General features: G+C 32.8%; 1 protein-coding gene across 1 annotated transcript; it reads right to left on the minus strand.

Moving 5' to 3' along the window:
- Positions 1 to 782: 782 nt before the first annotated feature.
- Positions 783 to 15,681, minus strand: TUBE1 (tubulin epsilon 1). Its single transcript, XM_081294264.1, has 12 exons — positions 15,550 to 15,681; positions 15,378 to 15,451; positions 14,732 to 14,784; positions 12,169 to 12,226; positions 9,366 to 9,481; positions 8,188 to 8,309; positions 5,675 to 5,862; positions 5,295 to 5,470; positions 4,407 to 4,547; positions 2,314 to 2,454; positions 1,375 to 1,549; positions 783 to 1,079 (listed from the first exon to the last, which is right to left on the minus strand). The coding sequence occupies exons 1-12, from the start codon at positions 15,572 to 15,574 to the stop codon at positions 921 to 923; spliced, it is 1,428 nt and encodes a 475-aa protein (XP_081150390.1). The 5' UTR covers positions 15,575 to 15,681; the 3' UTR covers positions 783 to 920.
- Position 15,682: the final 1 nt, after the last annotated feature.

A 15,682-nucleotide genomic window follows, 5' to 3' on the forward strand; every position in this document is an offset into this window, starting at 1 on the left:
CTACTGTTAACAAATGTACTATAAATGTTTATACTAAATACTATGAAAAACTAAATTTCCAAGATAAAAGACCAAGAATCGTATTACTTTGCAAAGGAAACTTAAAAGCAAACACTAAAGAAAGCACATAACAGATTAGTTTGTCTTGAAAACAAACTGTTCCTACAAATCACTTCCTTAAATGATATGACTAAAAATAATGTTAAAGAATCAAAGTGGAGACTATAGTAATTGGAACAACTTCAATAGACTATTAAATAGCCAGTGAAGAAAGTTATCAAGCTTGGTAATGTTTTATTTACTTATATACTGGTGGTTTGTAAAATAACAAATAGTACTGTTTGAAAATATGTACATTTATTACAAAATCAACTGGATTGATAAAAAAGCAATGATACTTAAAAATAATTTAAAACATAGTATAAACAAGTTTTTTATAGAAGAAATACAATCTCTTTAACAGTTATAATAAAGCCTGTCTCTGAAGTTAGTGGATATTACATGGAAATATTTATATTTTATGTTCTTCAACTCCTAGTATATACTTTTAAAGAATCAATTTAAACAATATCAAAATATAAATTATAAATAAGTATAAAAAGTATATCTGTACAAGATTTTTTTTTTTTTTTTTTAACCAAAGACATGATTATTGGTGTACAAGTATTAGGCAATAAATAAAGCAAAAGCAAATTGTTAAAGAACTCTGTTCTCTCTATTTTATAAACTGCTTATAGTGAAGGTAATGGGATTTACTAATTTCACACACTGGTATCAATGAATTGTGATTAAACAGAAACCACTCTTTTTTAGACAATACTCTGATATGAAAAACAAAGTGAATTTTCTAAATCACAAAAATGCTAAAAAAAAAAAGTGAAATTAGGAAAAAGTGACAATCATATTTCTTGGTTTCTTTTTCATACAGCTACTCTTAGCCTAGGGAAGTCCTCCACAGGCATGCTCTTTGTGGCATCTAGTTGGTTATACTCCTGGATAAGAGCTGACAAAGATGACACAGCTTCTGTGAAACAGCTCTCCTCCATCCCTTCAACCTGTAGATAGTGATGGAGGTGAGCCTATAAATACAAAAGTGGGTAACAATTACCATTCCAGGGACTTTAATACATATAACTGTCCTATAAGGTAAATACTGTTAAAATTATAGTACGTTCAGCTTCACAACAGAAATGAGAACTTCAGTCAAATATTTTGCCTAAATCCTATACACTCAGGAAATACATCTCATTTTGAGTAAGCTTCTCCACTTCAGTTATAGTCAGTACAACAAAATGGTAGATGAGGTTGGTCCTTATTTGTAATGTGATACACCTAAAAGAGCCACAACAAACAGCTAGGAAGGTGAATGATTACCTTTTTCTTGTAGAGCCTCATGAATCTCTCTCTCAGTTCCACAAAGGTAGGCTTCACACATGTGTTATTTGCTAAAGCTAATAATGAATGAGAATGGCCCACAGGCGGTACAGAACACAGGCTGGTCTTCCAGCCTTCTTGATTCCAGGAGACAAAATGTAGAGAAGGTTTTAATCTGAAATACAAAAAAAAGGTAAGAACTGAGATACAAAAATACCACGTGATGGTAGTGCACATTAAACAGAGTCATTACTGATGGTATAATTCTAATTGCTTACTTTATAATCTAAGTTATCCTTTTTAAAAAAACTATTAACAGTATCATGGGACAATATGATAGGGAGCTAAGAGACATTATTAGGAAGACATTAATTCAGCTATGAATTAATGATTGAAAAAGCTAGAAATATATCCTTTAAGATTAGAAATCTGGGCTGGGAATGTGGCTCAGTGGTAAGTGCTTGCCTAGCACGTGTGAGGCACTGGGTTCTTTCCTCAGCACCACATACAAATACATAAAGATATTCTGTCCAGATACAACTAAAAAATTATTTAAAAAAGATTAGAAATTTGAATATAAAAAGAAATGAGGGTATTATAATTTTGTAATTCAATGGAGTAGTTTTTCTAATAATAAACTGTCAGAGTATAAACACAGAAGCTGTGTAGTAATAGTGTTGGTAATAAGAACAATATTAGGTATAATTTTTGAACACTTTCAGAACATGTATCACATAATATTCATAAATAACAACTTTGTACTATTACTACTCTTACATTATACTTAAAGAAAATAAGGTACAGGAAGGCTAAGTAACTTGTTCAAGGTCATACTTGAGGAAGTGATATCGCTGTAATTTGAGGAGAGGTTGTTTTAACTACTATGTTACACTGTTCCAAGCAGTACAAATAAATTATCTTGAAAAATGGAAACCAAACCTTTCAATATTTCTGCGAAGATCTGAAATCTGTACATTTCCTCTAACCATGAGGGCGCAGGCGAGATATAGGCTATGTTTGGGATCTGCTTGAATTAGTTGGTAATCTTTACTAAAGGCATCTGAAAACATCTGATCCAACCTAGAACAATAAAGAGTCACTGTTTATTAAAAAAAAAAAGTTTTTCAATGTTATTATAAAATGAGAAGATAGTCATCCATAGGTAAAAAATAATTAATACTATACTAATATTAGAATATATACCATGTATTCTAAATATATAAAACATCTATCATTCTCTCAAAGCAATCTTGATGGTAAATATTAGGAATAATTATGTAACATCTTTTTCATTTGTTTTTTAAATCTTTTTCAGTATATTGATGATTTTAGGTAATTACAAAATGTTGAGTAGCATTAGCTCAATGTGGTAGTGATTTCTGAAACTTGTATCATTTTTGCTCAGTTGAACATGCTTATCTAATTCAATAGTATCACAACTATTAAAACTAACGGAAGCTATATTAAGACCATTATTTTGTAAAATACATCATAAATAAATTATTAGGAGGAAACTATCAAAGGACAATGTGATGCTCCTATGCAAGATTAAACTCTGTAGTAATGTTGCTAAAGAGGAAGACTTTAAACTGAAGTCTTGTGTTTGAAGGATAAAAAAAATATAGGAATGTCTTCGGTTAAAAAGAGGAAGAAAAAGGTAACTGATAGTTTGTATCTAACAATGTACAAATTCTAGGTCCTGAACTGACCCCACTTTAGTTCTTAATTACCATTTAACTCAATACAAATATGATGAGATTACTGAGATTAACTCTAGCCAGACCTTTATGTGCTGAACCTACAGAATAAGTGGGAAGAGTTGCAAAAATCTGTGCTATTTATTTATCTAGTATTTATTATATATTCCAGGCTCTATTCTAAGCACAAGAGAGCTAGCAGTGAATACAGTAAAAATTTCCTGGGCTGAGGATGCAGCTTAGTGATAGAATTTTTGCTTAGCAGACACAGGGTCCTGAGTTCCATACATCCCCAGCATCAAAACCAAAACCAAAACACACCACCCAAAACAAAACAAACTTCTTGCCCTAATGAAGATTATGTTCTATGCTGATTACTCCACAGAAGGAGAGAGGGCAGACTCCTTAAAAGGGCTGGTGAGTTTGGGGAATTTCCTCAATCCTTTGTGATTATGTTCAAAATTTTGGAATGCATGTGGTTTGAGCATTTTTTATGAAGTTGACTTATAGACATTACTTTAGAGATTGATACTCAGAAGAAGTTAAGAGCCCCCACACAACAAGCAGGCCGACACATAGGTTATTTTCTTGTAAGATTCAAAAACTAGTGAGGAGCTATTATAATTAGTGGGATGTGTGTCCACATTAAAAGTGTAAATTCTACTTATTAAATATACTAATTTAATATGCTGGGCTGATAGTAGTAAACATTCAATGATCAACATGTTTCATACACTGTATATTGTACATACATGACAAGGCCATTATAATCCCATGCAGAAAAGAAATTCTACTTGTTAGTTGGTACAACTGGTCGGTTGCTACTGGCTCAAATGAAAGTTTTATCAATGTCACTTATAATATTTCTGCACCATACAATCACTTTCTTGCCAGAATCTTAACTATAAAAAGGAATCTTTAGTTTTATTATATTTCCAGGCTCTGGAATCTATACATACTATCTACAGAGTTTGGCAGGACCTTTTTCCTTTCAACTGTAAATGCCAGTGTGAACTTTCAGGCTCATCATCACTGTACATGATAAGATTACCTTAAAACCACAATGTCTGTAAATAAACTGATGTAAACTTTAATTTTAAAACTCCCAAAAGCCTAAAAATCACACCACTGGATTTAATTTCAAATAGTTTGATATTTTTAAATGATTACTTCTAAACAAGCATTCATCTAATGAAAAAATGGCTGTTATCAACTGTATTTTATACACTTCTCACAAATAAAATGACATAATTACAATTACTATAAACTTTTCTCTTAAATTTTCTTTAAAAGTATGTAAAGTTCTGAAGAAACTGAAATTAAGTTACATCTTACCTCCGAGGAGGAACGTTAATGTCTGCCAGTGTATATAGAGGTGTTAGGCTTGACACAAGATAATGAAGTTGTGGAAAAGGAACTAAATTCATGCTGATTTCATTAATGTCCATGTTAAGGGATCCTTCAAACCTTGAAGAGCTAAAAGTTTGACATTAAAACAATGAAAAAACATCTTAAATTTAAAAACATACACTTTTAATATAATTTGACTTATTTGGCAGGCATTTTCTCAAATATTTTGTACACTGTTCTGTTTGGATATAGCTCTTTTTCTGGTATTACTGAAAGTTAGTATCACAAATAATTGTAAGGATTAATTAAAATACAAAATATAGCATCTATAGCAATTCTTATTTCTAGATTACCTAAAGTGTAACTACATACTATTAAACCTGCTCATTATACAAAGTATTTTATTTAAAACAGACTTTAGGTCAATAATTATTGTAGAAATTTTAATAATTTTTTTAATATACTTGATTCATTCTACAATCTGCAATACAATAATGTTGAATAAATCTTTGAGATCAAAGTTATGGAAATCTTTTGGATCAGCTAACAAGGAGCTATATATTAGTAGGTGGTGTAAGAGATTAAAATGTTCTATAGCAAAAAAAATCTTAATTTTGTTTGAACAAGTACTTCTCCAGTGCATCTACCATAAAATCATTATTATCAAATATCCACTAATATTTCATAAAATGTACTTGTAGAAAGCTGCTTCACAGTCATAGGAATTAAAATCTGATCTATTATTCCAAGAGACAAAAAAAATATAAGATGAAAGAATATAATAAAGAAGTTCCCACAACTTATAATAAAATCTAAATCTACAAAAATCTAAAACATCATCAAAAGCATAGTCATGTTTTTAGACAGGGTTACCTTGTTAGGTTAAGCATCAAATTTGCCACAATGTTGTTCATTGCATCAAAGGGCCTCTTGTGCTGCTTTTTAAAAGTCCCAGCACTTGAAGTAATCAGACTCTTGGGCTTCACGGTTTTACCCAACTTTCCAGAATTCACCATGAGGTCAATTTTGCTAATGATGTCAAATAAAGACTTTTGAGAGAAAAATTTGAGAGACTATTAAGAAGAGTGGACACAGATGAGCTACTAGGAAAGAAGAGAAAGAAAAACAATTTAAACTCTTTTTTTCTCTTAGAATGCTTAATACTGAAGAGCACGGTTCATGTAAATGCACGAGCATAATACAGGTGTAAGTGTACATAAACTTTGTCCATAAGTTCCAATGTCATTTCTTACTTGATTATCAATGGGCAACACACAATCTGCATGCTCATTAAGTTCCTTCATTGCCAAGATGCTATTATAAGGTGAAGTTATGACATCATCCTCACCAGAAGGATAAACTGAAGTCACAAATCTGTATACATCTGGGAATTCATCTTCAAGCACCTTTAAAAGAAATGTACCAAGTCCAGATCCTGTTCCTGAGGATTAAAATTTCAAAATGAAAATAGCAATGAATGATTCAGAATATAATTGTGAGGAACTTGGAATTTTTGTTTTATTTGTAGAAATAATTTTCAACTTATTTCTGTGTGATTATGTATTAGCTAATCCAATTTCAGATAAAGGGCACATGGGTAGTTAGACTCAAAGTCCTGAATTCCATCTCTGACTGTGACTATGAGTTTGGGATAGCTTTCTATATTTCACTTTTTCATATATCTAAACCATTAGATGTCAAGAGAACTGAACAGTGAAAAATTCAACTAAGACAGACTCAAAGTACGCTTAATATCAAGCAATTTAGAAGGGAAAAAACCCTATCTTGACAGCATTGGTATAGTATACATAATACAATCTTAATAATGAAGAAAACTGTCATGCCATTAAGTAACTTAAAAAAATGAGTCAAGCTGGGCGCAGTGGCACAGACATGTAATCCCAGTTACTCAGGAAGCTGAGACAGGAAGACCGTGAGTTCAAAGCCAGCCTCAGGAAAAAGCGAGGTGCTAAGCAATTCAGTAAAACTCTTTTCTGATGCATAAATTACATTTATATAAATTCAGATTTTTTTTTCTTTTGTGGTACTGGAGATTGAACCTAGAGGTGCTATACCACTGAGTTAAATTCCAGCCCTTTTTGAGATAGGGTGTCACTAAGTTGCCCAGACTAGCCTTGAACTTCAGATCCTCTTGTCTCAGACTCCTGAGTTGCTAGGATTACAGGTGTGTGTCACTGCACACAGGTAAATTCAGAAATTTTTAAGAACTTTAAGAGAAAGTTAGGATCTTCTAATTGGAGTTTTTTAAATGGTAGAATGTGAACTATTAGTGAGTCATAAACTATTTATTAGATTATTACTCATATTTTTCTTTTCTTGAATGAGGAAGAAGAATCAATGCATCACATATTACAAGTAAATATGGTTTTCTGAATCTTTTGTTTCAGCCTATGTGTGTTCATGGGTGTGTGTGTGTAGGGAGTGTTGTGTTAGGATGTTAAATGTATTTCTTTTTATTCTGGTTAAAAAAGTTTCATGTCATTGACCTAACTTACGCAGATAAATATGAAAAGGCTATGATGCTAGAAATACTATATGAAAAATATTTTTTTAGGTAGTCTTTAATAGCAGTGTAGGGAAGTGGAAACTTATATATTGTGGCTAATATAAATATATACAATATTGTAGGAAAGTATATTAATGATATCAACCAAAATGAAAAAGTTCATATTGGTCCCATCTTCCTTTCTGGGAATATTGCCTATAGCTATAGTGGCACAAATGTATTATACTAATTCAAAGATAAAAGTGTCTTGATTATGATGGTCTTCTAAAGACATGGTTACACAGTAAATACAATTTTAAAATGCCATGACAGTGAATAAAGACATGTCAATCATATATAACGTACTGAATATAAAATCAATTTCAGCTTGGAGAGAAAAAGTATGGAATTTTAAAAATCTGTTAATCCTATTTTAAAATTAGCAAATTATATTCTGTTTCTAATTTATGAAGCAAGGAAACAAAATACTTCAGTTCTAAGTTACAGGTGTCCCTGGGCAAAGAAAGCTATGTAGATCATATATTTCTAGTTTAAGTGCATTAATTACCATGTAATAGACAATTTAAAGAAATTAACGGAAAGAATTTACTTTTATTTTCTTATTGGAGATGAGAAAATTGTGGAGGTGGTTAAAGAAAGTATATTGATGCTGGGTATAGTGACACATGCCTATAATCCAGTGTGGAAGGCTGAGGTAGAAGGATCATTAAGTTTGAGGCCTCAGAAAATTAGTGAGATCTTGTCTCAGGGAAAAAAAAAAAAAAAAGGTCTGAGGATGTGACTCAGTGGTTAAGTGCCCCTAGGTTCAATATCTAGGACCAAAAAAAAGTATATTGATATTCTCTGGTAAGTAAATATAATGTGCCAGAAATGCTTAGTCCTGGTTAGAATGTAAGACTGAACAAGCAAACTCTGAGAAAAAACAAGTATTCCCCCAAAATGCTTATATACTGAAATGTGGCTGAAAATTTTATGAAAGCAGCTAAAGATAAAAGAAAAAAAATTTCCAATTTAGCTCTGTTGTCTCTTAAAAAGGACTTAAAAACAAAATTCGTACTAGTAACCCAATTTTATAGAATTTTAAGGTAAGCTGTAATGTAAAAACATTCAAACACACACATATACTCTAAATAGTGATATCTTTATCAAGCATAGGTCTGAAAGCAAGACTTATGTTTGCAAATTGAATTCCCATTTGGATTTCAACATTGTTATAGTCAAATGAGTGAATAACTTTACCTCCTCCCATGGAGTGTATTATAAAGAAACACTGCAAACAATCACAGTGCTCTGCCGACTTTCTGAGTTTTTCTAAAATCTGTTCTTGGTAAAGACTGCCAAAAACTTTGTGCCCCACAGCCCTGAAAATAAGAGTACAGATTTAGAAAAAATAAAATCCTTGCATTTATTACTTTCTGATTTTATTATTTCTGTTCTAAATAAAAAGATAATGAAAAAACTTAAAAACATTTTAATTATACTAAGTAAAAATCTATTCTTGCTTCGGTAAGTCATACTGCATTATGTTGAAGATACTAGATAGAAAATTTTATATATATATATTACTTATGTATAATCCTCAAATATCCTAATAAGATAACTCATTAGCAAAGGATCCTAAATTATGGTTTTATAATTTCATCTTCTCAACTTTTCTCTTGAGATATAATAACAAAATAAGATTTTAATTGCCCATTTTTTGTTTTCATTTAAGGTAAGTCAGACCTGTATGCAAGGAGACAGGTCTGACTTGTATCTTTGTATCAATTCTATTAACTCTGACCAAATGGAGAACTCTCAAATAATGAAAGTAAGAAAACAGCTTATAAAAGTACTTTAAACTTCTGTTACTACTTAGTGTTACATAAGAATAAATCTGTGCAGGGCATAGTGGCATACACCTGTAATCTCAGCTACTTGGGAGGCTAAGACAGGAGGATGGCAAGGTTGAGGCCAATCTCAGCAATTTACTGAGACTCTGTCTCAAAATAAAGCTGGGGATGTGGCTTAGTGGTAAAGTGCCCCTGGGTTCAATCCCCATTACCACACATACACACAAGTTAAAAAAATTTTTAAAACTTAAAAGGGGCAAAGTGCCCCTGGGTATAAGCTGGGTGGGGTTTAGGGGGTTACTGGGAGACTTAATTTACAAAGAAGAATTTAGAAAATCAGTTTTTCCCGATTCATTTTTTTTCTTAAAAAAAAAAAAAAGGTAAAAGAAACTAGGTGTAAAAGTAAATACATGTGGCTTTGAAGCATTGTGAAACACCATCATTTATTACAAAAGACAGGGCTGAAAGGCCTAGCTCTGTCTGTAAAATAGTATATCTTGCTTTCATATCAGCGGGACCCAACCAAATAAAGAATGCTTAATTTTTTCAGATAACATTCAATGTTTATATAAAGCATATTCTCACCAGTTATTTCCTGAGCCAGAAATATCAGTGATGAGCTGCTTGCTATCAAATACATCTCTCAATGGTCCCTGAAGAATTTCATTCACTACCCCTTCTTCCATGTCAATCAAGACAGCCTAAAAAAGAGAAATAAAATAGGCATTTCCTTTAGAATTACTTTCTCTGTCAATGAATTTATTAGCTGTAAATTGCATTATTCCTTCTATAGTTTATCAAAATCTTTCTTTATATAGAATCTGTTAAGAATTAAAAGTAATCTTACCCTCCTCTAAAGATAGACTTCAATTACAAGGTTGATTCTGAACTTTTGTCCTACTCTAATATGCCAACTGGGGGAAAAAGGAACCCAAAAATCATTGCAACTGAATATCTAACCAGGTCTTAAAAGTATAGAGAGTAACCTTAACCATAAAAAGTTCTAAACAAACACAGGATGCAGCCATGGTGTTCTTTATGCATCATGGCCCAACCATTCAATCCAAATGAGTAAAGTCACTATTATGTGCAAAAGTCAAGGCACTAGACAGATATCAAACATGACAAGAGGGTCCCTTTCTCCAAGTAATTCACAATCTGATTCATTATCACAAAACTTTACAATACTAAGAAGAAAAATATAAAACATAAATTTAAGCATAGAAAGAAAAAATAGAACAAAAAAACTGAAAGGAAATATGGCAAAATGTAAGCAGGAATAGCTTGGCAGTAGGATTATGTGTCCCCTCTTCCCATTTCCTTGTACTTTACTTTCCACATACTTTACGATGAGAGCTGGGGGTGTAGCTCAGTGGTACAGTGTATGCTTAGCACATACAAGATCCTGGCTTCAATCCCTAGCACCCAAACCAAAACAAAATAAACCAAGAGAAAAAAAATCACTAAAACCAAACCCAAATAAAAAACAAAAAACAAAACAAAAAAAGCTCAGTGGTAAAGCACCCCTGGATTCAATTTCCAGTATTAAAAAAAAAAAAAAAACCAAACAAACCACCCCCTCCCCAAACTGTAAATTTATGTAATTAACTATGCTACTTACTATTGTATGTACAAGTAAATTATAGAGAATATTACACAGACTATAAAACCATGTGTTATAAATGTACCCCTCTTATATACAGCAATCATTATATATATACTTTACATGCATAGGACTACATAGGGTTATGTACTGGCAATTTTAGGGATTTTTTTTGGTGTTTCTGACAACATGCAACTCTTATCTTACCTGCTTGCTTTAATACCTTATCAACCACAAGAAGGATTTTATTACATGGGCAAATTGTAGCATTATATATTGTATCAGATTATAAAGGGAACAAATCAACTTATATTGGTTTTGTTCCAAAACAGATTTATTGGGATGATTTGTGAAAAATTATTAAAGGTACATGAATCTCACTCTTGATTACCTCACTATCTGGCAAGGGAAGCAATAAGCAGAATACAAACTGACATTTAGGCCCCTCTTAGTAGAATCATTGCTCTAGTCACTTAGCATTAAAATCTTTATATATCTCTTTCAATCTTTCCTTAGTCACATCAAGTCCTTGATTTGTTTTTCCTCTGGAAATTAATTAAATCCTGAGAGTATTCTGGGTTCCTCAATTAGGCATCCAAAGTCTGGAGTCACAACTGTCCTAGGACTTGGAATGTTTATATTTTCTTTCAGAGCCACATGGTAATAGGCTTACAGTCTTTTCCTAATTGTAATAATAAGATTTACGAAATTATGAGTATTTGCCTATTAACCTGAGATACTGGACACTATAGAGGCACCCAAGTACCAAGTTATCTTGCAAAGTCTGAACTCCTCAGTGATCATAGCCACATAATACCAGAACTTCCTAAGCAGAAAATGGTAGAGTACCCTCTGGGAAAGTTACAAGTTTCAGCATGCTGATTACATTCTTTCCTAATAGTGCTTCTTCCACCTCCCACCTTGCTCACTGATAGTGGTTGGAAAGAGGTCAAATTGGGAGTAATCCGGGAAATGTCAAAGTCTCTATTAAGGTTTAGATTGTGATGCTGGCTCTCTCTACACCATTAAGTACATCAAGTTTAAGCCAATTATTCTAACAGTCCAAAAGCATATTATCTCTACCTTAAGTTTTGCTTTCAAGGATATCAGAGATCAAAGGAACAAGAGATGGTTTCCAGATGCCATACCACTATAGCTCTCCAGTATTTCTGTCATTATACCGGGTCTGAACCCTTAGCACCTCAAATTCTTCCATAGCATTTAAACTACCATTTTTTCTGGTTATAATCAAGATTGTTGATTACTAATCAGCAATCAGAAAACAGTTTGTACAGAAACAATCACAGAAATGCTGGGATGAGATTAAAACTGTACATATGGTTTTTGACTCAAAACATTTTTATTCAGGAGAAATTATATGCTTATGAATTTATTCACTTTAATGTGGATGGATCCATGTTTTGAATTGGTAATAATCCTGATGAAAATTAATTTTCCATTATCTTTAAATGAAAAGTTAACTTGTATTTATTGCTTTACATGTTCTTAAGAGTTAAAAAAGCTTCTTTTGTTATCATTTATCTAGATATGTATCTCCCCTGAAACAATGAAACAAATTGCTATATCTAGTGTTTAAGTATGAAAATTGCCCCTTTTTGTTTCAGGTGGACACAAATGTCTGCTTAGTTTTATTAATATTAACATGGCTTAGTAAATTTTTTTTTAAATTTCAAGAAGTCAAACTAAAACTTTATGGTCAAATAGTTGAAACAATAATAGTTGTTTTGAAAAACACATGGAATGTCAAGCATATATATATCTTACTCGTGCTTTCAAAGAACGTATTTTCCCCTTGGAAATGCTGCCATCACCACCAACCACTCTGAAAGAAAAAAATAAAAAATAAAAAAGGTCATAAGATCTTCCATGGCTAATAATGTGAACTTCCATATATACAAAAAGGCTAGTTATAGGCCAGGCCTATCTCTTATTAGGCTGAGAAAGTGAGAAACTATTTCCTTAGCTTTCTTTATAGTTAGGACAGGCCATGTAATATAGTTTCAACCAAAGATATAAAAGGATAGGTATTTTGGGAAGTTTTTCTGATAAAAAGAACCCAATGGAGCTGGTTCCAACTTTCTTCCTTTTTCCTGCCTCAAACATGACTGTGGATGTGATTCCTGGGGAAGAGAATGCATTTTTTAGTCATGAAGTAATAAACAGGTGGAAAAAAAGCTAATATACCAAGAATAGGGAAACATATGGTATCCAAGCCTTTGAAGCATTTCACCAGCCTTTGAAAATCCTATTTCCAGATTTCTTTTCGAGATAAATGAATACCCCTATTGATTAAGCTACCATTAATGAGGCTTCCTATTGCAGTCAAACACCCATTAACTGATATACCAGTTACATACCTTTGAGAAACTAAGACTGTTCCTAGAATTTTATATTGAAAATGTTACTTACTGAAGTACTGAAATTGATAACCAAACATTTGTATAGGTCAATAAAGACAGTACACAAAAAGCAGAATATATGAAGGGAAGCAGAGTTAAATGCAGATACTACAGGCCTGGAATTGGTAAACTGCCATCCTCAGGACAAATCTAACTAGCTGCCTATTCTAAAAGTTTTATTCAAAAACAGCCATACCCATTTATTTGTGTACTACTAATGACTGCATTCATGCTATAAAAACTCTGGAGTAGCTATGACACACACATTATGATTCACAAATTAAATATTTACTATCTGGTACTTATGGACAATGTTTGCCAACTCCTGCTATAAGTTTCTATCATGCTATTAAAAATGTATAATTTGATAAAGAAATGTACATGAAGATGTGGCCTCATTATTGAAAAAGATTTTTTTGGTATCCATTTGTAGAACAGAAGCTTCAGGTGTTGAAAGTATACAGAAAGAACAAGGTGCTCCACCCCAGCCCCCTTCTTCTCCCCCAAACTTGATTTTGGGAAAATAAGAGTGTTTTCAGGTTAAAGTATACAACACACAGAATATATGAGTTCCATTACATAAAGTATTAAGAAAGAAAAGCTCCCAGGCTGAGTCTCAACTATGTAATGTAATGAAACTACTGTCTATCAAGAAAGAAAGGGGTGAGAGTAGGAACTTAGTTAGCTAGGGAAGCATTTGAAAGAAATATTACAAAGGCAGATTTGAGCTTCCTAATAGTATTTAGGGGAAAGGATGTTCTGGGCCACAAATAAGATGGAATCGGTCTTTATAATAGCTATTTCCATATACTAAAGACAAATGATAACAGTCATTGATCCTCAGCACCACATAAAAATAAAATAAAGATATTGTATTCACCTTAAAAAAATAAATATTAAAAAAGAAAAAGATAACACTCCTAACTTCCTTTAATCTAATTCCATGGTCACTAAAAAGCCTTCTGATTATCTGGTAGATTTCCTACAAAAGAGAATTTGCCTGTGATGAAAAAATGTGAATATAATTTCTCTGAGTTATAGTTTTTCCTTGTCCATTACTACAGTGACTTTTCACTTTCTTTCTTTCTTTCTTTCTTTTTTTTTTCAGTTTGGGTTAATCTGATTATACTGGAGAGCAATGGATCCATTCTCAAGGTGCAAACAACAAGGTTTCTGAGTTTGCATGCCTGAGCACTAGGCCCTAGAATTCACTAACTAAGTGAAGAGTAATTAGCCTTTACTAGAAAATAATGGTTCAAACACTGAGACAATTAATTCAGACTAGAACTAGAGTTTTTATTGAATTAAAGACTGATATTGAGAATAATTTCCAATGAAAGTCCACCACAGTTAGTTTTGGGAAGTACTTTGAAAATATATAAACTTAATGATTAAACATTAAAAGCTTATGGACATATCCTGAATATCAAATTCCTCTTTCATATAAAAGATTTATGATACATATATCCTTCATTAAAGAAACAAAAGTAATGTTGATTACAAGCAGTTTACACATCTTTTCTCCTTTTAGCACATTCTATACTTAGAGCAAGTATTCCTGATCACAAATCATATCAAGGAAATGTAAAGAATACTTTCAAAAGTTAGCCATTGTTAGATGGATTAACAAGATACTCTCAGGGAAAATTTCAGCTTTAGTGAAAATTTATTTCAAGGTTAAGCTAAAAGAAACATACTGAAGGTTCTTTCTGCTCCTCAATAAAGCCTGAAAAGGAAATTTGTTGTCCTGTTCTGCAGAATACAGAAGAGTATTAATGATAAAATGAGAATGTTTTCAATGATAAAAGCAAAAAAGCCAGAAAAATTTATAGCTATCAACTGTTTTTATTGTCCTTTACAGAATTCTCTCCTAATCTGCTGACATGAAAAGAAAGGTTCATCATGCTAAGACTTTAATACCATCTTACCTGGTATCCACATTTCTAAAGAAGCTGCTTATTGCCTCATCATAAATTCCTTTCTGAAAAGAAAAACAAATTATAGAATTTAAGTCTTGCCACTTGTCCAAATAAAGTCCTTTCAATTTTAATAATTCTTGTTATTAAATGATGCAATGGCTAGTAAATGGTCATAATAAAATGCAAGCATCATAAAAACGTTTAGACTGATTCTCTGACTTCTGTAGTACAGAGTAAATGCAAAGAGATCTATAGGTTGAGTTCAGCAGGCGGTCATGAAAGACTTCTCCATAGAATTGGAGAGTTTTCTCCAAAAATCAAAGAGTTTTCTCTGGATTCTTGGTGATCATTTGACAAGTGGACTAGTTAATAATCACACGTGTAACCTATATTATAAAGTACTTTCACATACTTACTGTTTACAAGAACACTAAAAAATTGGAGACCCTGAGAATCAGGAAAACTTTTATGACTAAGGTTTCTGGCCAGTGTTTATTTAGACTGGTGTGTGTCTAATAGCAACATACGTCAAAAAAAAAAGTCACATTCTTCACTGACAAGATCTCATATATCCAGATAAGTGCTCAAATAAAGCATTTTCTGGTTTTGTTTTGCTCTTTGTGACAGGCAAGGGGAACTCGGCGGGTACCAGTACCTGGTTGACCGCGGCGTGCTCCCTCAGGGCCAGGTCCCAGAAGCAACAACCGATCTGGTTTCCGCACTGGCCGACTGCGACCAAGGAGAGGAACAAAAAGAATGAACGTTAGGTAGGGAAACGACTGCTAAGCTCTGCGGCGACCGAGTCCCCAGGCCCCGGTGCAGCTCACCCTGTACGACCACCGACTGGGTCATTTTGGAAGGTAGCCCGTCCCGGACACCTTCGAACCCAATCCCGCATTCTCATTCGTCCGCAACTGCTCCTCACCAGGGGGCAGCCGTAAGTCACGCTGCTGCCGCAAG

Source organism: Spermophilus citellus (assembly GCF_964194105.1).
Source record: "Spermophilus citellus genome assembly, chromosome: 5".
Taxonomy (NCBI): domain Eukaryota; kingdom Metazoa; phylum Chordata; class Mammalia; order Rodentia; family Sciuridae; genus Spermophilus; species Spermophilus citellus.